Raw genomic sequence first — 25,785 nt, forward strand, 5'->3', positions numbered from 1 at the left:
CACTTTACCCCCGCGCGTACGTATTTCTCCGCCCCTTTTTCCATCCTTTAACAACCAGGGACGGAGAAATACGTACTTTCCGCGTTCCCGACGCTGTCCGCGCTCCCGCTCGTAAACACGCCGCCCGCCGCTAGTAAACACGCCGCCGCCCGCTCGCCCAGAGATCAATGAACGGGAAAATCCATTCCCGTTCGTTAATCTAAGCCCCGCAATGATCCGCTGCTCTCCTATGGGCAGCGCGATCATTGTGAGAAAAAACTCACGTGTCCAGCCTCCTTATACTTCCTCCAAGCTTCCGGAAGGAAGCTTGGAGGTCGCATTAAAACAAAAAGTTACTGTGGCCATCTTGTGGCCAAATAGTAAACTACACCCTACACATTTTTCACATACAAATAAATGACTTTTACACATAAAATTAACTCATTACCTCCCACACACCCCAATTTTTTTTTTTTGTAATTAAAAAAAAATTAAAAAATTTACAATTAAAAAAAATACATAAATAGTTACCTTAGGGACTGAACTTTTTAAATATTTATGTCAAGAGGGTAGAACACTGTTACTTTATAAACTATGGGCTTGTAATTAGGGATGGACGCAAAAATGAAAAAAATGCACCTTTATTTCCAAATAAAATATAGGCGCCAAACATTGTGATAGGGACATAATTTAAATGGTTTTATAACCGGGACAAAAGGGCAAATACATTTCATGGGTTTTAATTACAGTAGCATGCATTATTTAAAAACTATAATGGCCAAAAACTGAAAAATAATTATTTTTTTCCCCACATTTTTCCTATTTTCCCATTAAAACACATTTAGAAAAAAATAATTCTTGGCATAATGTCCCACCTAAAGAAAGCCTAATTGGTGGCGGAAAAAACAAGATATAGTTCATTTCATTGCGATAAGTAATGATAAAGTTATAGACGAATGAATGGAAGGAGCGCTGAAAGGTGAAAATTGCTCTGGTGCTCAGGGGGTAAAACCCCTCAGTGGTGAAGTGGTTAATAGCCTACCAGAAACATAAGTAGCAACAGCAGCAAAATAACTTCATTCGAGTGAACATCTACAACACCAGAAAACAAAACGTCTCCATTGTCACCAAAACAACCTCTTCAAGGATATTAATAACCCACACTGTTGGTAATTTATGGTCAAGCAGCTTCTAAAGGGCAGTGTTTTCATATTGCCTTTGCATGCATGTATGGAAAAGGCATGTTGAGGTCTGCTGTGTAAAAAGACACAGACACTATTAGAAACACTTGTATTATGTCACATATACTTCTGACATATACTTTGGTTTATGACAAATATTGTCATAAACCATGCAAAGTCAGCATACAGATCAGATGATTGGCTGTCTTGGCATTCTTTTTTGGCAGCTATATGAGCCGACTGGCTTACTGAAATGTTATAATATGTGAATGTACTGTTTTGTAGATAGCTTTGCACCTTAGCACAAGGCACCTTTGGCACGTATCACTTTGTTCCCCTGATGAAGAAACCCTTTTTCTGAGGGTTCAAAAACATGTAGGGTTATATGTGGGGTTTTGTTTGTTTTTACTATGCATTGCGAGAGGTTAGCCTAATCCCAATTTACAATTTAGTGGATTAGTCCAAACGGCTCTCTCCTCCATACTAGCAATAAGTTTTAAATCAGGATGATATCATTTTTAAATGTTTTGTATGTCAGCAGCACCACTTGTTAGGGTCCTCTTGAGTACTTTTTATTATATTAATTAAAAGTCATGTTTTAGCCTTCATCGCATTCCTCGCATGTAAGGTCATCCAGTTTATTTTCTTTAGAATTCAGGTGTGTGTAATTAATTAGCTGTCCATTCTGCCCTGTGGAAAGGGTTGAGGAGTGTGAGTAGGGTGTGTCCTTGTAACGATTGTGGAATTCTCTCCGTGATCAGTGCACAAGACGTGCGCTGACACTGCGGAAATCCTCAACAAGCGTATAATTTGCGGGAACCCAGCAAAAGGTGCAATGCACCTGTAGAGGGAAATTCCTGTCGGCAGGTGGAGCTGTGGAGTGCAGAGGAACAGCTCCTCGGCCCTACCACACACGCCAGACAGGAATTGTACGAAGGGAAGAAACGCAATCGCAAGAGAGGCGATTGAGAATGAGCACAGAGACAGATTGTAAGTGTGTGCACCAAACTAGTCGCCAACCCGCGACGGTGCACACACCACAGCAGATATGAAGTAGGAACGCGATCGCGAGAGGTGCGATCGCCAGACGTGACACAAGGCTACAGCAAGGCAGAGCACGAGAGTAGCAAAGGCACAGCAAATCATACAATGAGGAGATACAGAAAATAACAAACGCTAGCTAAACGCGAACACCGCACTCATTCGCAACAGTGCACGCGTTTATGCGTGGTCTCCACGTGATAAGCACAATAGAGACAAGCACGCCTAACTAACCACCGACAGACAAACATGAAACAGAGGACGCGAGCCCTTGCTTAACGGTTACCTCACCGAGCCTCCAGCAAGCGTTCTTGCAGACAAGACAGACACACGAAAACAGGAACAGGCGGGAGATAGGATCCACAGCACTAGCGAAAAGAGGCCAGTGCGATCCAGGGAGACAGAGAGATGTAGATCAGACGGATCCACAGCACTAGCGCTAGGCGAGTGCGATCCAGGCAGACAGAACAGAAGGATCCACAGCGCTAGCGCAAGATGCTAGTGCGATCCAAGTACAGAGTAGCAGACCAGAAGGATCCACAGCACTAGGGCAAGAGGCTGGTACGATCCAGGAAGACAGAACAGAAGGATCCACAGTGCTAGCGCAAGATGCTAGTGCGATCCAAGTACAGAGTAGCAGACCAGAAGGATCCACAGCAACAGCAAAAAAAGGCCAGTGCGATCCAGGAAGACAGATCAGAAGGGGCTACCAGTAACAACCGCTGTTCTGGTTAGCACCCAGACACACAGAACGATTTCCTGTCGACCACCGCTGGGACAGGACAATCGCAACAGACAAACAAAACAGATAAGCAATCCTAACTGCACTAGGGAACCTGCCGAGTGCAGTCCCAGGAATTACTCTAAGCTGATATTCAAACAATGAGCAAGGCTGACACTCTCCAGAGTGTTTCACAGGAAGAATCCTTTTGACCAGCCCAGGTCTGTGATATCATATAGTATTTATAGAGCAAGCCTACAAAGGATGTGGCTAGGCAATCTGCATGACAAATATATGCAAATTCCTCAGCAGCAAGCTGCAATACTGACAAAAGGTCTCTCTTCCAGAGACCTGCAGAATGCAGACCTGAACAGTGGTCAAAAGGCTGCCTGCCTGCGCAGGCAGCCCAGCGGATCCTCACAGTCCTGCTGTATTTCATAGTGAGAACTATAATAGTGGTCAGCCAAATCTGATGTAGTTTTTCATATTGCTGGAGAATTAAGGCTGTTGACATCAAGACATCTCACACTAGATTTTCACCTGAAATGATCATGATTGATTGTTTTGGGCGATACAAATCTAGTGTATGTTTGTTGCTTAACTAGCAGTTGCAGTCTCATCCAGTAACATGTGGTCATGCACCCCTTTGGGCAAATTGATATCTTTGGTGTGAAGATTCCCCCTTGACAGCACACTGTTACTAATGGAAGAATCATGGTGTCTTTTTTCTTTTACCTGTTTCTCAGCTTCAAGAAGGTGAATTGCAACACCCTTAAGCCTAGTATCAGTTTCATTTGCTTTTTTCAGACCATCCCTTGCAAGTGGCACTGCTCCATTACAGTCCGGTCCACCACACTTTCTCCTGCCAAACTTATCTCTGCATAAAGCTCCTCCACACGGTGAAACATCACAAGGAAAGTCCCACACAGTTCCACAAATCTGTCAATAAACATTATGAATATGTCAAAAGCATTCATAAACATAGCTATAGAGATCATAAATACCTGACTATTAAATAAACGATTTACAGGATAATTCATTAAAGGATTTTAGTGCAGCATTACAATGACATGCTTAGTTTAATGTTGAATGGTGGAAGAAGGATTATAACCTCTTTTAGGGCTGGTTAACAATGCAAGAGCTTTTTCTAAGCACTTGTGATTTGAAAAGCTCTTGCTAATGTAATGCTGTGTGTGATATCACTTGAGTGAAGTGATTTTATAAAAATCACCCATAGCATTGCATTAGCAAGAGCTTTTCAAACCATAAGCTCTTAAAAAGCTCTTGCAGTGTGAACCAGCCCTTTATTACTGTTTTTGCCTCCATTGGAAAGTTTTTACTTCACTTCTTGGTTGTTTGTCATGCTAAAGAATGATGTGAACAGATTTCTCAAATAATAACAGGAGTAGCAAGAACAGTTTTTGTTGTGGTTTGTTTGATCATTTTAAAGATTTGCTATTTGTTGTGCTACTAGCAACAGGTAGTAAATAGTTCTGATGAGCAAAAATAACTCATTAGTAGGAAAGAGTCAGCGTGATTATGAAATTCTGTTCCGCCATGTTGGAGTGTGCAGGCGCTGCAGAAAGTGTTAACTCCCCTACAATGCTGATACGCTGCTCTCCATCTTCCCGACACTTACACCACCACAGTTAAACTCCTGGATGTGAAAATGGAGGTTTCGGGAAGATGGAGAGGAGCAAGTAACGACATACATGAGCGAACACTCATGACACATGCCCACCAACATTCAGGTTAAGCTTGGCCACAGGCTCGTCCTTACTTATTAGACCTAGTCAGGAAGCAGAGGTTGGGATTAATAGACCACAGCTTGCAATAGGTAATGCAGGTAACCACTAACCAGCAACTGGGTCAATGATCTTCCAGCTCAGTGATGGCTAACCATGGCACTCCAGCTGTGGTGGAACTACAAGTCCCATGAGGCTTTGCAATACTCTGACAGCTCTAAGCATACATCGGGGAGTCAGAGGCATGATGGGATTTGTAGTTTTGTCACAGCTGGAGTGCCAAGGTTAGCCATCACTGTTCTAGCTCTACCTTCCCCTTCCCAGGTAACGCTAATTAGCCTGTGAGTAAAATGTTTCACCCATCACCTCTCTCATGGTTATATAGATAGCAAAACAAACCTGGCAGAGGTTCTCATCTTGCTCTACCGTGTCCCAAACTAAAAATCAATTTTGGCACTCCTGAGGTCTCAGGCCATTTTTCACTTGATCTTTTTTTGGGGGCCTAGGATGTGTATGCATTCTTTTGCTGTTTATTGGAATCTTCTAATATTTCTGAGCTATACATGATGATTTACATGCTGCACTATTTATAGTTTGTTGGGGTTATCAGACTTGCCCTGCTGTCTGGGGTTCTTATGTTTTATTCTCAGCAATGCATGATCTGTTTTTACAGTTATTTTGGCAGATTGGAGGAATACTTTCATTCTGTTAATTAAGTTGTTTTTTATGGACAGAAGTCTAAAAGAGATACAGCTGTTTAGCTTTTCAGTTTTGTTAGCCTATGGTTAGATAAATATTGAGATAGGTGAGTTTTCTTTCATTTTCCCCTAGGCAGCTGCTAGCTGCTATGTCTTCCCCTTGAAGAGACCCTTATGGTAATTATAGGTAAGGAGTTTGAGAGTATTGATTGTCTTTCTGTAAAAGAGTGCCTGATGGCTACTCTTTGATGAGGATTGTGTGAAATTATCTAAAAGATTAAGATTTAGTGAAAAGCATTGCAGAATATCGCCCTCATTGCAGAATATCGCCCTCATTCCAGAGATCCCACAGTGCAACAAAATGACTGAGTGTTGTTTCAGATCATACGCCTTTCAGTTTTAAGAAACTGGGAAACTATACACCTCAGAAGGAATATAGATACCAATGGAAAGAGACTAGGGTTCCATTTACACTAAAACAGTTTCTGTCAGTGATAACTGAAAGGACAACTAATGTGCATGGTAATGTCCATGTTTCCCTATGGCTTCTTTCATACTGTACACAGAAAAACTGAAAGCTTCTTCACAATGCACTGTTATGGAGAATTAAAATGCATCAGTTTTTTTTAGCATAAAGTGTAAAGGGCCTCAGGATACCTTCCTGAAACTGCAGAGACCAAGGTCATTCCTTCTATTCATCCCTTGCTAATAATTGTCAGAATCAAAATGCCCAAGTAGGTCCGGCAGCCTATCACATATGGCTGGCAACCATTCAAGACTACTGGGCCCATATTCAAATCTCCTGGGAGATAGTTTTTCATCTTCTATTTAAAATAACATTTCAGCACTTTGTGTCTGAAAAAGTAACAAAAAGTAGGGTACAAAAGTACTGTCAAAATCATTCTGAGTATTATTTTGCTTGCTGGTAGCCTAAAGGGAGTTTTATTGCTAAGGGCCCATATTCAATTCACTTTTTCTCCTAGGTGATATTCTCACATCATATCAATAAAATGTGTTTAAAGTACCAACGAGCAAGAAAATACTCAAAATAATTTGTATAGTACTTGTTCATCTATTTTTTTTGGTACTCTTTCAATTGCAAAGTGATGGGAAGTTATTTTCAATGGAAGATGAAAAATGATCTCCTAGGAGAAAACTCAGGAGAACAAGTTAATTGTATATGAGCCTAAGTGTGAAAAATTAACCCGGGAGAAAACTCAGGAGAAAAAGGGAATTTAATAAGGTCCCTGGGCTCTCTTCACTATCAAGGTCATTAGCTGAATGGAGTTGATTTTACATCAGACTGTCATATGACTGCTGTTTAGAATTCAGTCTTATATTTTCACTTTAAGATCTGAATTTTGTAAGTATGAAACTCTATTCTATGTTACTCATGTTCTGGTTATTATTATCACTACACATACAATTACCTATCTCACTTTATTTTTAATTCAGGTTTGCATTAAGTGTATTGGTTTCCATAATAAAGTTTGGCAAAGTAGAATGGTCTTGAATTTTGAGCCCAAGCTTTTATCAAAATACATAAGATTCATGCAGATATACACTGTTAAATCAATGCATTAAAAAAATAATATAAAATGCTAACAATAGCAATGCTAAAATTTGTATAGTGCTTTTGTCCTGTCAGACTTAAATTGCTAGAGAACTGCAGTTACTAAGGTCATACTCAATAGGCCACCCTGCAGTGCTAGGGAGATTTGCCCAAGGATTCCTTCTTGGAAAGATACTGGCTTATATTTTGATGAAGCATTTAAGGACTGCAGAATTTGCCATGTTCCCTCGTTATCCTTGACAAACTTGAATGTATTTAGTGGCTGCTAGAATATGTTTAACTGGCTAACCAACATTCATTGGAATGACTCATCGAGAAGATGACCCATACTGCATTTGCAGCTTTAAGTAGTAGTCAAACATTTCATACAGCGAAGAGTGGCAGTTTTTTTTTTTAAACAGATGTTATACTGTTGGTGTAACTGACCATTTCATTCATTTTGCTTATTTGCAGAGATTTCATTTTATTCAGCTTGTCTAAACTCTGCTTGTCTTTCACATCTAGGAGGCTCAGTGCAGTCACTCTACTCTTTTTGTTTTTTGATGCTACTTGGATAACAAGTTTGGCATTGCGTGCCTTCTCAGCTGCAGATAAAAATGTTTTATAATGTTTGGTGATCTTGTCAAAAGATGCTTGGATATCTGAAGGGAAAGAAAAAAGTATGTAAATCTCACGTTCTTAATTATGTACTAAGACAAAAATTATTTATATATATATATATTCAGACATGTCAAAAATTAGATGCTGGTGCAGATTTTAAACAAGCTATGAGCTGTTCATATTCTGACATGTGCAGGGAGAATTATCCTGAATTCCACACTTATATTTTGTCTAGTGAAAATCTTCACAGAGCAATATACTACGTCCCACAAACAATGACCTTATCTCATAGTTATGTTATAGCAATGTTAGTGTGTTCTAACATTGTGTCAGTCTAGAAAGCTTGTTAGACAAAAGTTTACTCTTTTTCTTTTAAAGCGGAATATAACCCTGCATTTCAACTTTGCTCTAAAACATTATTTACAGCATATTATATGCAAAAAGCATTTTTTTTTTACTAGACCAGCATTGGAAGGGTTAAAGACAGAGGTTTAAAGTTCCGTGGAGAGATATGCAGAAGTTCAGATTGTTACATTCTATTTAGTTAAATGTATCTATTGAGAAATGTTACACACTCTTTGGCTGTCCTCCAACTCCTTCTCATTCAGAGAGAGTGAGTCACATTCAACACTTAGATACATTTATGTAAACAAAATGTATCTATGTCAGCTTCGGATGCGTCTGCAGAAATCACAAACACTGGTCCACATGACAGCCCAGGGGCCCCAGGTCTCTCTCACTCGCTGGGGCCCCCAAACCACCATGCGACACCTAGAGGGAAGTGTGGGAAAGCCCTGGACCTCTCACCTCCAGGGAACTCACCCCACCACCTCTAAACTGAATGCCAACTGCAACAAACACAATTGCTAACTTCCAGCTAGAGCAATATCCTGCCTCTATCTGGCCAGCAGACGCCAGTCAGCCAATCAGGTGTGCTGTCATACACCCTTTGCCTGCTGTACCAAATCTAGCAGGAATTACATAAATTAGCATTCAGGTGGGAGGCTTCGGTTGGACGCAATCGTGAATTGCATTGTTTACAGGGACGCCCCATGTAGGCACATCTCCCACACGGTCCCCTCCCTAACCACTCACCTGTCAACCACATCCTAGAAGCTGCAAAAAATAAATTTAAAATCACAAACACTGGTCCACATGACAGCCCAGGGGCCCCAGGTCTCTCTCACTCGCTGGGGCCCCCAAACCAACTGCAACAAACACAATTGCTAACTTCCAGCTAGAGCAATATCCTGCCTCTATCTGGCCAGCAGACGCCAGTCAGCCAATCAGGTGTACTGTCATGATGTCGCATGGTGGTTTGGGGGCCCCAGCGAGTGAGAGAGACCTGGGGCCCCTGGACTGTCATGTGGACCAGTGTTTGTGATTTTAAATTTATTTTTTGCAGCTTCTAGGATGTGGTTGACAGGTGAGTGGTTAGGGAGGGGACCGTGTGGGAGATGTGCCTACACGGGGCGTCCCTGTAAACAATGCAATTCACGATTGCGTCCAACCGAAGCCTCCCACCTGAATGCTAATTTATGTAATTCCTGCTAGATTTGGTACAGCAGGCAAAGGGTGTATGACAGCACACCTGATTGGCTGACTGGCGTCTTCTGGCCAGATAGAGGCAGGATATTGCTCTAGCTGGAAGTTAGCAATTGTGTTTGTTGCAGTTGGCGTCTGCAGAAATCTCCAGGAACTTTAAAGCTCTGTGTAACCCTTCCAATGCTGGTCTAGTAAAAAAAAATGCTGGTTGCATATAATATACTGTAAATAATGTTTTAGAGCAAAGTTGAAATGCAGGGTTATATTCCGCTTTAAGTTAGTCAATAAATGGAATCCTCCTGATTCAAAACTTCCTGATTTATCTCAGAGTGCAAGAGTCATGTGAAAGCATCAAGCTGATAAAGCACTTCTGACAGCACTTTAGTGCTAAAATGTTCAAAGGGTCATATTGGCCACAGTGACTGAATTACACACCTGAAAGTGATCTTACAACCAAGCTGAATTCTTTGCTTTGCACACAGAAGGCCAATTTATTAATTTTGTATTTAATATTCCAATAAACATAGAACTGTGCATTAATATGAACAGAAGGTATATTTACAAAACTCAAACAAGAAAGAAAGGTACCTACTAAATTTTAATACAACAAAGTATAATTTTGTCCTGATGTTGAGGGAGCACAGAGAATGATGATAATCATTTTGGTTCAGAATAAGCTGCAGACTACTTATACTGCTCAGTTTACAAAGTACTTGTTTTATAGCGGTGTAAAGGTTCTATATATTTCTTCCATATTCTCTCCCCTTCATCAGTCAACTTAAATCCCTTAAGTACCATCCCCGTATGCAGCTTAGTGGGAGAAAGGTGTTTCTCTCTGGAGTAGCTGAAGGTTATACGGACCAGATGGTGTTAGATAGTCCAAGTTTTTCGACACCAGGACAACACTCCAATCATAACTTGTCCTATCACTAACTGCGGCAAACAGGGTCCATATAACTATTTAGTTGTTTTTCCAGGTTGCTTTGTAAGGCCAGCACATGCCATTTTATTTCTGCATGCAACACAAATGTCATACCATCAGAAATAATAATGCTTACCACCCCTTAACTCATATTTGGACTAAATTAGTGAACATATATTCATTATAATCGGAGATAAGTAGGGACACCAGACAATGTGGTGCACAGTGTTGTAATTTGGCTACTTCTTGTTTTTCTCAATTGCAGACACAAAATCTGACATTCTCTTAGGACCTGAGACCAGTAACACAGTTGTGTCTGCTTTTCAGCAACACATCATTGTTACAGATAATGAAAAGTGGACAGAAGTGGACTCCGCTGTGTTAGTGGGCTCAGGCCCTTAGGCTTACTTTCCTCAGGAGATTCAAAGTATTGAATTCACCACCTGTCAGCTGCTCCCGTGCACTGGCTAGGCACTTGCTAATGCTTGGCACTGGCAGTGGAGTACTGCACCCCCTCATGAAGTCACATCTGAGTGCAGCCGTGGCCATGCTCAGTTGTAAGTGGAGAGAAGGAGATCTCCGTAGTGTGATAATATTTTTATTGAAGTAAATGCACAAAACAAAGATGTACTTATTATGTGTTTGTAAAAACAGGCATGTAGCTGGGCATATAGCCCTTCACTGTGTCCCTCCTATTTCACTGTTTAAAATGTTGTGTGCATGCTGGTGGCGTTTACCTGACGAAGGCGTGGAAAGCCAAAACGTGTCGTAATGCTACCAGCACACGAAAGTTTAACAACAGGGCACCTAGTATCCATTTCCATCTGATCCATTCACTGCCGATGGCCACAGCAGTTTGAGGCTGCACCCTCCCGGGACACAGTGAAGGGCTACATGCCCAGCTACATGCCTGCTTTTACAACCACATAGTAAGTTCATCTTTGTTTTGCGCATTTACTTCAATAAAAATGTTATCACACTACAGATCTTTGCTCCTCTCCACTTTTGTCTCTCTTGTCCAAGCCTGCCAAAAGGCGGGTTCAACAGGAGCCGCTAGGGTGTGATGACTTCCATTACTGGATTACTAACCCCTGCAGGGCAAGATTTCACATCATTTGACCATGCACAGACTTCTTTGCTGCCACTGCATGTCAAATGATGACAAAAGCTACCACCCGACTTCAGTTTCCTTCACAAGGCTGAACTGAGGTGAGGTTTTTCCTCTTTCTATATCCAAAAGACTACAGACTATCAGGGAGCCTGGGGAGATTACTGTAAGGACTTACAAATGAAGTGTCAGTTTGCTAAATGTGCAGAAGATTAGGATATCTATTTAGATTCAGTTACCCTCATGTCAATCTTATACCACACAGAGCTCCTTGGATGTGTTTATAGAAAGCAGACAGAACCCTCAGGTCATGATGTGTGAGATGAAGGAGGGGGCAATCATAGTTGGATTCTATAGTACACTGACACTTTACAGTACAAAACTGTAAAAAGATCAATAGAGACAAAGAAGTGTTTTGTGCAGTAACCTCAGTGTTAACTGTAATCTCCCTGAAAATGGCCTTAGGTAATATAAAGTGTAAAGTCTTCACGAGTGACCAACTGAGAGGCTTAATCCCATTTTATGCCTGGGACAAGGCTGTCAGATGGAAGGTCGCTCTCCATGGGTCAGCAGGTGAATGTACACAACCGATGAGACAGCGGATTTGGGCACCCTGAGTTCCAGCCTGGTGCGGCACAATTTAGCAAAAAAAAAAAAAAAGGTAATTCAGCCACTGGCAATAGTCAGTGCCCAAATTACATGTCCCCCGATCTGCGACAATTCAGAGGGGGAATAGTAATTAGCACGGCCCGGGAGTTTGCGCAGGAGCAAGGTGAGGCATATTTCGGCTTCACCCTGCGCCGAAATTGCCCTCACTGATACTGAATGGACTCTCTTTATGGAATCAATGAAATCGTAATCAAGAACAAAATGTTGGTTATTGAAATAGTAATATTTATTAGCAAAGCGTTTCATAGATGGTTATTCTACTCGGTTAAGTTACACACATGAGCACAGAAAATACATTTTAAGTAATTATGCTATTGATGATGCACATGTTATACATAACATCTTTAAGTGAATGGGAACCCGTTTTTAAATAAAAAAGTCAGATACTCACCTAAGGAGAGGGAGGCTCTGGGTCCTATAGAGCTTTCCCTCTCCTCTCCCGGTCCTCGTCGTTGCGCTGGCTCCCCCATAGCGGAATTCGACCGTTTCGGTCAAATACCGCTGTTCCCCGCCGAAGGGAGGCTTTGGAAATGCTTCGGGAGCCCGAGTGCTCCCAAAGACTGGCCGCTCTACACTGCGCACGTGCGAGCGCCCTTTATGATGCACTCACGTGTGCGCTGCCTGTCTTCGGGAAGACTAGGCTCCCAAAGATTTCCGAAGTCCCCGCAGCGGCGGATGCGAACGGGGAAGCCAGCGCAGCACCGAGGGCACCGGGAGAGAAGAGGGAAGGCTCATTAGGACCGAGCCTTCCCTCTCCTTGGGTGAGTATCTGACTTTTTTTTAATTTAAATATAGGGTCACATTAGCTTTAACAGCAATAAAGTACCATAAATAATTAATTTCCACATTGATTTTGCAATACTTCGTCTTCTCATGGAGGATTCACAGTATTTCCTCTATTCTTTACAAAACATTCCCTGGAAAATTTTTATACAAAAATGCCACCCAACCTCCCTAGTTATTTGAACATGATTTTGCCAGTTTATCTCAGCAACCACTCAGAAAGTGAAAGTGGTTTTGAAAATAAAGTAATTCCTAAGGAATATCTTGGCCAAAACCTGCCAGATCTGTCAAGATTTGTACTACCAACTGTAAATTACAGCAAGATAGGAATCACTTCATGTATAGTGAATTTAAATGTACAATATATGAACTATAGTGTATTGTATGTATTTAAAATGTTTTTGGCATGTAAAGATACAGAACACATTACATTAAAATTATGAAAAAATGGGGGCAATGCTGGCAGGTGGACATACAGATGCCTTTACTTTGGTAAGGTCATAGGCATGGCTGGGTGGCCCAGTAAAGTCATGCAATGCATTGGCAGGACTGACCACACTATACATAGTCTACCCTACTTTCTGCCCTAGTGAACATGATGATGTCACATGTTCTCTGGGCTTTAATGATTACTTCTGTACTTAATGATACAAAAGGCTGTATTCATAGACCTGAACATCTCTGCCATTTAAAAGATGGTGCCTCCTTTTGCATGTTTTAACAACTGTTTCTATAGCATATAACAAACAGGCTGCTAAAGCTAGACTATGAAGCGTTGTTTAGTTTGTAATGTTTAGTAGGACAAGAAACATATTGGCTATGGTATTTGGTACTCCACTGCCTTACTAATAGGCCAATAAACAATACATATATATGTGTCTGTAGCATTTAAGAAAATCTTACCTGTAACTTTGACTGTTTTTTCTTTCTGTTTCCTCTCTTTTATTGTGTTCAGATCCTTATATAAATCATCAATCTCTTTCTCCATGTCCCATATTGTTTTATTCAGCTTTGGAATCTCATTGAACCTTCCCAAGTCTGGAATCTTTATTTTACCCAGTTTTTGCCTGTAAAGGATTGTTTCAATGAGCAATAAAATAAACGTACAACTGTGAAGTCACCAAAATTGAAAATGTTCTTATCTAAAATATTATTGCTCAGATAGCCACGCACTATACAGCTTTATGCAAATGATTACAATACAATATTTAAAAAAACAACAACTTTAACTGCAATGTTCACATTTTATTGTCCATGCAGGCTGGTATTCCCCATGGACTCCAAAGCTTATGAGTGTGGGGCTCCACTCCCTGAGAAATACCAGCCTACACAGTCCATAAGAGGTTCTCTGTTACAGTTTCACAAAGGAAATGAGCACCTAACGCTTCTTGTAAAGTATTTGGGAAATCTGCCATAGGTGAACTGTGAAAAAGGAGAAATAGGTCAAGTATTAAATGATTACCGCACAATATCATAGAAGTTCTTGACTTTCTTATATTTATCAGGTGAAAGAAGAGGACTCCGAAACATTTTTTCAATTGTAGAAAGTTTGTCTTGAAGGATGCTTATCTGAATATCACAGCCGGTTGTTGAGCTGGTGGGACCTATGTTAGCAGCCAATCTAACCAAGCCATGCGCAGAGTCAGACAAGGATGTTACTTCAGCGTCATACTGGTCAAAACAAACATGACATCGAGGACATGCTGGAAATTCTTGTTTGAATTTCGGAGCGCATTGGTCACAGTTTCTTCCAATGACACCAGCTTTGCAGATACAGGCACCAGTGTCCTTATCACATACGGGCTTCTGAGTACCTTCCAAACTGCAACTACAAGCTGTAAAAAAGTGAGAAAACACAGTGATGTATAAAAGAAAAGAAAATTTGTATTACTTAAAGTCCAATTCCAATAAATAAAATAATGGTAGTTTTCTGAGGTGTGGTGTAACGATTGGTGTCAACACGCAGAGAGAATCTGATTATTGGTGATCTGCAGATTCACCAGTAATGCAGATATACACCAGATTATGAATGATCTGCAGAATCACTAATAATCCAGGTATGTCTAACCTCTGGACACCTGAGATATGAGTGTACAGTGTAACAGTAACACTTTGAGAGAGAACCGCCAGAGGAACTGGAGGTATGAAGAAGAAGGGATTTCACCTCAGACTGTGGGTGAATCCCTAGGCCAAAGGCTCCCTAGGAGAGAGGCCTAGGCTTGGTTGCAGGAAGCCCTGCTGCTAATATAAACAGGCTTGCCCTAACTAGGTGTGAGGGCCTATTCTCTATGCCCTGGAACCGGGCTAAGGTATAACATAGAAATGACACAGTATCCTAGTCTTGGGTGTGAGGTCCGTAGTCACAACACCCAGGAACTGGTCTAAAGCGTAACATAGAACTGACACAGTATCCTAGTCTTGGGTGTGAGGTCCATAGTCACAACACCCTGGAACTGGTCTAAAACATAACATAGTACTGACACAGTATCCTAGTCTTGGGTGTGAGGTCCGTAGTCACAACACCCTGGAACTGGTCTAAAGCATAACATAGAACTGACACAGTATCCTAGTCTTGGGTGTGAGGTCCGTAGTCACAACACCCTGGAACTGGTCTAAAGCATAACATAGAACTGACACAGTATCCTAGTCTTGGGTGTGAGGTCCGTAGTCACAACACCCTGGAACTGGTCTAAAGCATAACATAGAACTGACACAGTATCCTAGTCTTGGGTGTGAGGTCCGTAGTCACAACACCCTGGAACTGGTCTAAAGCATAACATAGCATAAGCATGAGAAAGTATTCTAGCTCAGTGTGAATTCCCAGGTCCTTCCTGGTTCAGACACACTGTTGGATCTGACTGAGGTCTGTGTGCTAACACGTAAGCATTTGCAACGGCAGACGATGTGAGACTGAGGGACGAGTGGTTATATAGTGCAGCGCTGCCCAGTGCCGCCCAGTCCCTTCCAGCCAATCCGTATACACACTTGGATCAGCTGACCAAGGGAGTCAGCTGATCCCTCTCTGCTTCCCATAAAGCTTCTGTCTCGCCGTGCGCGTGTATTCCTCAGCCTATGTGCACAGGAAGGCTGCACCAGGTCAGACACATGTCGCCGCGCGTAAACCGCCGGAGTGGACGCGGAAACGGCCGCCACGCCGTCAGAGCATGCGGCGGCCATTCCGCAATCCTTTACATGTGGTAAGGCGTTTGTCCTTTACGATATTTAGTCCTGTACTGCACATCCATCTGTGGAAATTTCCATCACCTCTACACGTGGGAATTTAGGAAATCTCTCCAACAATGACAAAGACACCAATATTTATAATATATCATTGTACAGTGTGTCAAGAAGTTGAAATCACTGGCTAGTTTTTATTGTTGCCCATCATTTCCTGCCATTCCTATCAGCCAGTTTACTTCAGCAGTTCTTAAAACCACAAGGATTTGACCACAGGTATTTAATGTCGATGGGGATCTAGATTATATAAGCTTTGCAGGTCATATATTATGCAGTGGCATCCAGAGACATTTGCCAGGTTTAGAGGGGGTGGGTTTAATGTTTTTCTCCTTAATCCCTTCTCCCCCTTTCTTTCTCTATGAAAGTAATGGGCTTTGGGGTTGATTGACTAAATCATAGTAAAACTGCCATGTGCAAAATGTGCACGGCAATTTTACCAGTATTTACACATGCAAAGTAACGTGTTGCACACATAGCTGAACTCGCATTATGTATACAGAATGCACACATTATAGAAGCATCAGCGTAACACTCTTTATAGAAGCAATGTGAGTATTGTATTACAGTTCATAATGTGAATTGAGCTTTGTGACACTAGACATTGAGTTAGAGAGGAATAACAAGGAGCAGGGGAAGATAACCTGAAAATAAATTTGAGATTGTAATTTTTTTTTAATTTTTTATTATCCATTGCCCCTTTTTTCTCAGTAAATGGTGTTTGGCTATAGCCAAACATTGTATCTTTACAGCTCTCTTTCTCCACAGACTCACCCTAATGATTGAGTAACAATCCTTAAAGAGAAACTCCGACCAAGAATTGAACTTTATCCCAATCAGTAGCTGATACCCACTTTTACATGAAAAATATAATGATTTTCACAAACAGACCATCAGGGGGCGCTGTATGACTGATTTTGTGCTGAAACCCCTCCCACAAGAGGCTCTGGTACCGTACGGTACTCTGGGCAAACTGCCACAATGTAACAATGACACACACAGGAAATGGCTGTTTATAGCTGTCTGTTAAAGCCAGAACAGCTACATAATCTGCCCACAGTAACAATGTCACCATGTAATACATGTCAGAATGTGAATCTGGGAGAGGAAAGATTTTACAATGAGCAAACTCTGACTAAATCATGTATACATAATTATTGTAAAAATTAAGCACCTTTTTATATTAAATTATTTTCACTGGAGTTCCTCTTTAAGGGTCACATTAACAGTTCATATATACAACGCTTAAAAGAGTTTTAGGATCACTACATTTTAAATATACTCACGTAAGCATTGCACCTTTGCATTCCCATAGTGATTTTCTGCACATTGATCACATTTCTTTCCTTTGTATCTTGGCTTGCATAAGCACTGACCTGTTATCTGTAAGACCAATATCATAAATGTAGGGAGAATTCAGAAACTCATTGTACATGAAGTGAATGTGAATTAAATGGTAAAACGTTACATTTCCTGTAGTGTGCACTTTTTGGTAAAGGTTTAGGGGCTGAGACTCTCTGTGCAGGGTGATCAGGTGTCATTAAGATCGCTGGTGCAGCTCTAACTCAACTGAAAATTTGCTAAGGTCAAAAAAAAGAGTGCTCACAGTATGCACTATTGATGGCTGCTGGCCATAAGGACAGGTATCACCTGGTTATATGTGGCTGCACAGTGATGAAAGCAGCCTGTAGGACATGCGTCCCACTTACAGCAGGGGACTAAGCTCTGAGGCTGCGATGAGGTCTCCTCTGTAGGTGGGCCAGACCGGTATTGATCAGCTGATCCCACAGATCTCTGTTGGTGGTCTCGGTTGCTGTGGATGGCAGCTTTGCGCTGGATGAGCTATGCCTGTCCATGGGATATTTGCAGGTGAGACTGTGGGATCTGGGACCAGGGTGTCTAAGACCAAATGCTGAGTTGTAAGTGGATGGTATCACTATTGTAATCAATGAAGAAGCCAAACAGCTGTCTCCGGTACATAATGTATATCAGCTGTGTTATCTAACATTGGGCATGATTCACAAAGCTTTTTTACCTGTTTTCACCTTCTGTGTTACATTTTAAGCTCCCAAAGAACAAAAATATAATATAATTCAGGTAAGAAAAGTAATATTGAGATGAAGTTAGTCATGAACAACTTAGTTTGAGTTATTATTTTGCTTGTAAATGTGCTGAAAGGTTATTTTTATGAATTAGGTGATAAATAGGTCATGTATGAGAAGTTTTGGGGATAGAGCCCATTGTGTCAGTTTACATGCAAACCAGTTTCTAGGCTACATAGCTCCCTGGGCAAGGTTGTAAAAATCCCCCCTCCCCCCATAGACCATAGAACAACATTGCAATGCGTTAGCCAGAGGAGCCCACACTATTAGGTGGCAAAATGCAGAGTCCTCCACAGTATAAGTATTCAGAGAATACCCCAGTATTAAGTCGCCAGTTACAGTCCCCCCCCCCCCCCCCCGATATAAGTAGCCACAGAAGCCTCCCCTCAATATAGGAAGCCAGAGAGTCCCCCAGTAAAGTTGGCAACCCCTAAGAATAGGTAGCCAGAGACCCCCCTCCCCAAATATATAGCCAGAAAGCAATCCCCTCCCCCAGTATAGATAGCCAGAGAGCCCAACCTCAGTATAATTATTAAGAGAATTCCCCCTTCCCCTATATAGGTAGCCAGATAGCCCCCCAGTATAGGTAGTCAGAGAGCCCCCCTCAGTATAGGTAGCCAGATATCCCTCCCCCAACATAGGCAGGCAGAGAGCCTCCCTCAGTATAGGTAGCTAAAGAGCCTCCACCCAGTATAGATAGCCATAGAGCTGACACAATATAGGTGGCCAGAGACCCCCCCCCCCCACAGTATAGATAGCCAGAGAACCCCCCTCAGTATAGGCAGCCAGAGAACCCACTCTATGCATAGGTAGCCAGAGTGCCGCCCTTCCACTAAGGAGCCAGACAGCCCTCCCAAGTCTAGGTAGCCAGAGAGCCCCCCCCCCCAGTATAGGTAGCCAAACAGCCCCCTTCACAGAGGTAGCCAGAGAGCCCCCCCCCCCCTCAGTATAGGTAGCCAGAAAGCTCCCCCTCCTAGTGTAGGTAGCCAGAGAGCCCCTTCACCCCTCCTGGGCAAAAGTAATTGACCTTACAGGGGGTGCTGCCTGTCACCAATGTGATGGATGAAAGGAGGAAGAAGACAGGCAGCACATGGATCCCAGAGAGGTGAGTTACACCCCCCCCCCCCCCCACCGCTGCACCTCTCCTCGCCACGGGGTGAGACCTGCCTTTCCCCCAGGAATGGAGTCTAAAGAAGGCTTATTTGCCAAGAGACTACACTTTGTTTCTTTTAAGTTGGCCAATAACATATGATTAAAATCTTCCTAAATGGGAACTTAGAAAGACTTTTTTTTGTTCTCGATTTCTGAGAACGTCGTTTCTAGCATACTGTTATTTTATCTTCAATGTGTAATGGCTAAATAAATTGACGCAATAAAATTGAATTGAAAAGAAATGTATTGTGTTTACTGTAGATACAGCAGTGACAAGGCAGTATCTTAAAATGGAACTAAAAATAATCATGCTAGTATACTTAATTATTGATAAGGGAAGTGATTTATTAAAGTTCTTTACCACTGTTCTCAACAACAGGACAACTTGGCCCACTGAATTTGCATCTCTAAGTAATAGACTTGCTTACCACAGAATGCATCTCAAATGTGTTTGCCGTGGTTGATTTCTGCTGCCCTACAAGAACGTTCCCATCAAGCTTCTAATGGCGTATGAGATGAATCAGAGCGGGAGACTTGGGCGCAGGATACAGCCGGTATATGGCTGATCCTGCTGCTGCACAAGTTCCCAGCAGTGTTACATACTATTCCCCCTCCAGGCCGACATGGATGGTGGGGAATGAAATAATTTGGCTTCCAGCAATAGCATGCAATTCCAATTTTAAATCGGTTTTTACATCCGATTCCGATTTTGAATCGTTACTGCATGCTGTGTTTTTTCCTCCGTTTTTCTGTTGATTGCATTCAGGGAAAATTTTAAATTTTAAAAGTAACTTCAGCTCTGTCTTCTGACGGCACCGAAGTTACTCCCTGTGCGCTGCTACAGTCATAATTCCTATCACGGTCTATGGTGACGCCGGCTGCGCCCTAGTCTCCTGTGCTGGATTCACTGTGTTTGGCTTCTGATGGCAGCAATATGCACTGTAGCTTAACAAAATCCTGCACATTCTCTTTATTTCTGTGTCCAGGGTTATAACCTGGTTATCTGAAGGGATTCTTAAGCCTTGTACATACATTAGATTGCTGCCATCAGGCAGAGATCGGGACTCTATCCCTTAGTTGACAGTTCATGGCTGAGGCTGTACAGATGCATCCTTAGAGGGACAACCCATGCATGTACAAACCTTAGGTCAGACAAAAGTGCTCTCTTGTGGTTTACGTGTTTTCAGAATGGAGACACAGTTCTGTCCTTTGTGAAGAGAATGAATATGGCAGTGGCTTAGGCGAATAGCATCAGGCGGCAAAAATGTTACAATTGGCTCTAAATATAAACTAAAAATAAGAATTCCCACCTGGTTGCATTCTTTACCATAAGAATTGTTTAGATAACAGTTGCAAGGCTGACATCCTTTCCCAGTGGAAAAGCCCCAGTATCCAAGTTTACACTTGTCACAGCTTATGCCAACCACGTTAGGCAGACAGGGGCACTGCCCGGTAGTCCTGTCACACACGCATTCTCCAACCTCCTCATAAATAGAGCAGTTCTCAGCATTTGTTCCCTCTGGGTTACAAACACAACCTTGCAAAATAAAGTAATAATAATAATTTAATAAAACACATATAAATTAGAAAAGAAGGTATAACATTGTCTTCAAATGTCTTCAGTATTTTTTTTAGTAACAGATTGTGTTCATTTACACTAAATTCATGCATTTTAGTTTTCATATGATTTAAGATGCATCTCAATGCGAACATAACATACTTCCTATAACTGACACTCTTACCCTGACACCTAATGAGAAAAATGTATGACTCCTTTACACTGACAGGTTAAATAAAAAACCTCAACAGACAAAAGCTCCAAATTACATGTAAGCTGATTCAGAATATATAAGCACTAACTTTTTCTCTCCTTACATTTCTTTTATTTATAGGCTTGACTTAAGGACTTAAAGATCAGGAAATATATGACATAACCTTGAATATGCTAAACATGTCACAGCAGTCACCTTTGGACATGGCTTTAACATGCAATACAAGTAACTACTAAAGTTGTATTAACAGGACCACATTTTTTAAAATAATTTTTCATGAGCATTATTCTTAAAAGGTTAAAGCAACCCTGAGGCCTAGGACCCACCAGCAGTGCGTTTCTAAGCGCTTGTAATTTGTAAAGCTATTTGTGATCAAATGGATGTGATTTTTTAAAAATTCCCCATAGCATTACATTGGCAAGAGCTTGTCAAATCACAAGTGCTTAGAAAATCATTGCTAATGGGTCTGAGGCCTAAATCAACCTAAAAAGAATATAGAGAGGACAGGCACTGAATCCCATAGAGCCTCTCCAGTACTCTCTCTGTGTCCTCATTCCCCTGATGTCCCCCATTCAATTTTGGCCCCTTAAGGAGTCCACTGAAGGCTTCAGAAACACTGCCGTTTCTAAGTGCCTCCAAAGATAGGCACATCCATACTGTGCATTCAGGTCAGAGCATGGACTCGATGATCTTTGAAAGTACTCTGGGACATGAGTCCGATGTCTGCCAGAGGAGGTCCAAAGACATATTCAGCAGGCGCGTCAAATAATTTCACCAGAGGGACATCGGGGGATCAAGGAGATGAAGAGAGGACTAGGAAGGCTCTTTGGGATTCAGAACCTTCCCTCTGCATAGTGTGAGTGTTGTTGTTCAGTCGCTATTTAGGTGTGTCTGACTCTTTGTGTCCCCGTGGACCATAGCTTGCCAGGCCCATCTACCCTCTACGGCCTCTCGAGGCTTGTCCAAGCTCTTTTTTGGTGCTTCCATTATATTATCTAGCCATTTCATTCCCTTCCACCCCCTCCATATTTTGTCCTTAATCTTTAACAGCATCAAGGTCTTCTCCAATGAATCCTGCCTTCTCATTATTTTTCACCTAAGTTTTCTCGTAAGTGATATTTTCATAACTTGTAAATAAAGTACATTTTACACCACCAGCAAGCAAACAAATGCTCAAAATAATTTTGGCAGTACTTTCTCACCTACTTTTTGGTACTTTTTCATTTGTAAAGTGCTAAAAAGTTAATTTAAATTGAAAATGAAAAATTATCTCCTAGGAGAAAACTCAGGAGAAAAAGTGAATTGCATATGGGCCTATGTGTCCAAAGTATTTCAGCTTCAGCATTATTCCTTCTAATGGACAGTCAAGGTTAGTTTCTTTAAACATTGACTGATTGTACCTTCTTGTAGCCCAAGGGACTCTCAAAAGTTTTATCCAGCACCACAATTAAAAGGCATCAAATCTTCGGCACTCAGCCTACCTTATGGTCCAATTCTCACAACCATACATTACTATTGGAAAAACCAGAGCTTTGACTACATGGACAAGGTGACATCTGTGGAAAATGCAAGTAGCTATACATACATAAGGTGCAATGGAAGAGAGAGAGGCTTCACCAAATAAACTTGAAATTATCTGTTACCTTCCACAATTAACTGCTTAACTATTTTCTTACTTGTGCAGTTCTGATGACGTCCAGATCCAAAGTAACCAGGCATACATAGCTCACATTTAGGTCCATATGTGTTGTTTAAACATTTTAAACACTCTCCTGTCACTTTATCACATACTCCAGGATCTTTGACATCCACATTGTTGTTGCACTGACATGGTGAACATTCTTCACCTTCATCTACATTTCCATAAAAACCAGTTGGACACTCATCACAGTTCTTGCCTGAAACAAGCAAAAAAAACCCAAACACACAAAAAAGAAAAACAAACAAAAACAAAACGGCTATTATTTCAAAATAACCAAAATAACCATGTAGAATAACATTAGTGTTTACTAAAACTATTATATTTATAACTATATGATATACTGTTGAGGGGAAGACCCTTTGAACAGACTTTGTAACATAAACAGTACATCTGGTTTATATATTGAGAAACATGTCTCAAATGAGCATTTGTCATTATATGAATGTCCATTGAAAATGTTATAATAGTAAAGTCTTAACTGTCAAGGAATTGTGTGTATCTTGATTTTTTTTATTTATTTTTTATTTATCAAGCAGAATATTAAGTGGAGGGATATAATAGCCCCAAATTCTTGGCGGGTTGGGTCTAAAACTGTTATTACAAGGCTCCCCATTACAGAAGATACGGTGATGATAGTTTACCAACCTTCTTCACTGGTGCTGAGCTGCAAGGATGTTGCCATTTCTGTCTACAGTATACAACATTTCCATCACAGATGTTTGCATGGATGGCTAGATGGATTAAACGGCTTTTGTTGTCAATGAGGGGAAGGGGGATACATTCTTTATGGAATACTACAGCTGAGAAGGTTCTCTATAGGTGGTGGTGATGAATAAAGCTCTATAAAGGAGGATAGTAATCTGTAAGGTTGACCGCAGGGGATGGAAGAGTGACTACAGGGGAATCAGAATGGCTGCATGAGAGTGAGGCCTGCTGAAGAGGGGAAGGGAAGCCTGTATGATTAATGATAGGAAAATTAGAGGAGACTGTAAGAGTCATTAAATGGGAATGAAATGGTGTCAGAATAAGTGAGTGCAAATTAAAGGAATCTGTAAAAGTGGCTGTGTTAAAATTATGCAACAGTGACCAAAGATGTAGATTTATCTTTTAAAGCAATAGGGAATGGTGGTACTGGAAAATTGGCTCGCAATTGTAGTATTATTAAGACAGGTCTGTAAAGTGAATGGAGGAAAATGAACATGGGCAAGGGGTTTATGTTAATACATGTGGGGAAGTGATATTTTAGCGTAGCTGTAAGGAGAGAGTAGATTCTTCTCTAAAAATGGTAGGACGGTTAAGGGGCTGTGTTGCAGGGTCTGCTAAATGTATTAACCTAAAATAATAGAATAATAATCAGTATATTATCTTCATTTCATCTCAATGATTCCACCACAAATTCTGAACTCTACCAAGCAGTGTGAACTGAACTTTGGAGAGGACAGGGGGAGGAGGAGGGAACGTCTTCCATAGAAAACAACCGAATGTATGTGGCTGTCTGTATAGTTGTCTTCAGAGTGTCTATGGTGAACTGCAAGGTTTTCTTTATATGTGGAAAGCTGTTGCTGTAGATGCCCTTTTCAAAAAGTAGCTATAGGGCCCTATGAATTGTAATTATGCCCTAATATAATTTCAGTCATCACTGAATTAAAAGGCAAGACCCTCTTTCACTGAAAATTATACTTGTTATCACAAATCTGCTGCGGTGTGCTTTTTTACTTTTACACCATGCCGATTTTCTGTGCATTTTGTGTGATGATTCAGTTTCATGTATGGTTCATTACATGAGAACAGTCTGAATATTTGTTGGACTGTAAAATTAATATTAAAACAGAAAAATTGCAAAAATAATAATAATAATAACATAGCAATGCATTTGGTATACATTTTTCTTGCACTTCCATTGCATTTGTGGAAAAGGGATATCACGATTTTCATGAAATTGATGGTGCCCTTGGGATCAGAACGTTATATTAAAACATGATGAGTGGGAAAAGAGCCCTAAGGGTTTTTTTTATGTCTTTGTACCCCCTACCAAAACTTGCTTTTGGTTTCTACACTTGTCCAGGTTTATTTGAGTTGGGATGAATCCTGAAGGGTAAACAATGACTACCATCATCATAAACATAATCATTTGACACGTGGCTCTAATACCTGTGTACCCATCAAGACAGTTGCAGGTCACTTTTAAAGTGTTAGGGTCTTGTTGACAGGATTGAGCAAAATATTGGTTGCTTGTAGGGGAACCAGGGCACATGCATGGCCGGCATGGCTGTCCTAGTAATGGATTTCCGTAGTAATTTTTGATACACCTGTACAGCAGAAATTAATATTTGTAAGGTCCGTGTGGTTAAGACAAACATATTTAGTCCTCTATACAGTCTCTACTTTTCTGCCACAACTAGAAAGCCGGCTTGTTTTTTTCCCAAAAGAAAATAGATTGCTTTCCTGAAATGCAAAATACTACTGCAGGACCCTCTGTGTGGATGTCTTCCATTAATCTTCATCTTCACATGTCTCTACTAGTCTGATTCAAGTGCTCCTCCTCATTACATTACTACTACATCCTTTTCTGAATGTTCTTGCTTTTAAACGTTCCTTTTTGAATCCAGGGACATCCACACAAACCTTCTTTCTATTCACACAAACTGTATACATGAGGGAGACTAGATGGATTAATCATTTATTTGAGTGGCAGAAAATGTTATTATCTGCAATATGTGCCTATAAATACGGTAAGTTCTGAAGTGCACAATTTGGTTGCCTATTGTAAAATGTATTTTCTTATGGATATTATTTTGTTACAGTCTGTTTAACCCATTTGTAGTCCTGTATTGCTCTGACTCTCTGCTAAGCAGCTTATTTTGTCCTATGCCAGGGATGTCAAACTTAGTCATATACGGGGCCTAAATATAAGGCACATTCTAAGGCCTGGAACCCACTAAAGCATTTTTTGAGCGTTTAGGGAGCACTTTCAATCGCTAGTGATTTCCCTAAACACTCTGCCAATGTAAATGGATGGGACAGATTCCACTAGAGAGATTGCGATTAAGGAAATAGCAATCACAGGACATGCAGCATTTTGGCAGTATTTCCATTCTAATAAACTGTATAGGAGCAGAGAAATCGCTCCCAAAACAATATCACAAATCGCTAGCAATTGCGATAGTGCTTTGTGCTTTCTAGTGGGTTCCAGGCCTAAGTTGCAGGCAAAATCATTTATGAAGATTTAACACTGGTACTGGTGTGCTCCTAAGAGTG

At 41.1% G+C, this 25,785-nt stretch overlaps 1 protein-coding gene across 1 annotated transcript in view; it reads right to left on the minus strand.

Annotated features, from left to right (window-relative positions):
- The window catches only part of LAMB4 (laminin subunit beta 4), a 198,192-nt gene that overhangs the window by 48,400 nt on the left and 124,007 nt on the right, over window positions 1-25,785 (minus strand). The window contains exons 25-32 of the mRNA XM_068273631.1: window positions 24,679-24,836; window positions 22,502-22,723; window positions 20,364-20,590; window positions 17,086-17,182; window positions 14,028-14,400; window positions 13,469-13,632; window positions 7,365-7,579; window positions 3,658-3,861 (exon numbers count right to left, since the gene is read on the minus strand). Of these exons, the coding sequence (XP_068129732.1) occupies window positions 3,658-3,861; window positions 7,365-7,579; window positions 13,469-13,632; window positions 14,028-14,400; window positions 17,086-17,182; window positions 20,364-20,590; window positions 22,502-22,723; window positions 24,679-24,836 (1,660 nt within the window). The remainder of the gene's footprint in view (window positions 1-3,657; window positions 3,862-7,364; window positions 7,580-13,468; window positions 13,633-14,027; window positions 14,401-17,085; window positions 17,183-20,363; window positions 20,591-22,501; window positions 22,724-24,678; window positions 24,837-25,785) is intronic.

The sequence above is a fragment of the Hyperolius riggenbachi genome, chromosome 3 (genome assembly GCF_040937935.1).
Source record: "Hyperolius riggenbachi isolate aHypRig1 chromosome 3, aHypRig1.pri, whole genome shotgun sequence".
Lineage (NCBI taxonomy): Eukaryota > Metazoa > Chordata > Amphibia > Anura > Hyperoliidae > Hyperolius > Hyperolius riggenbachi.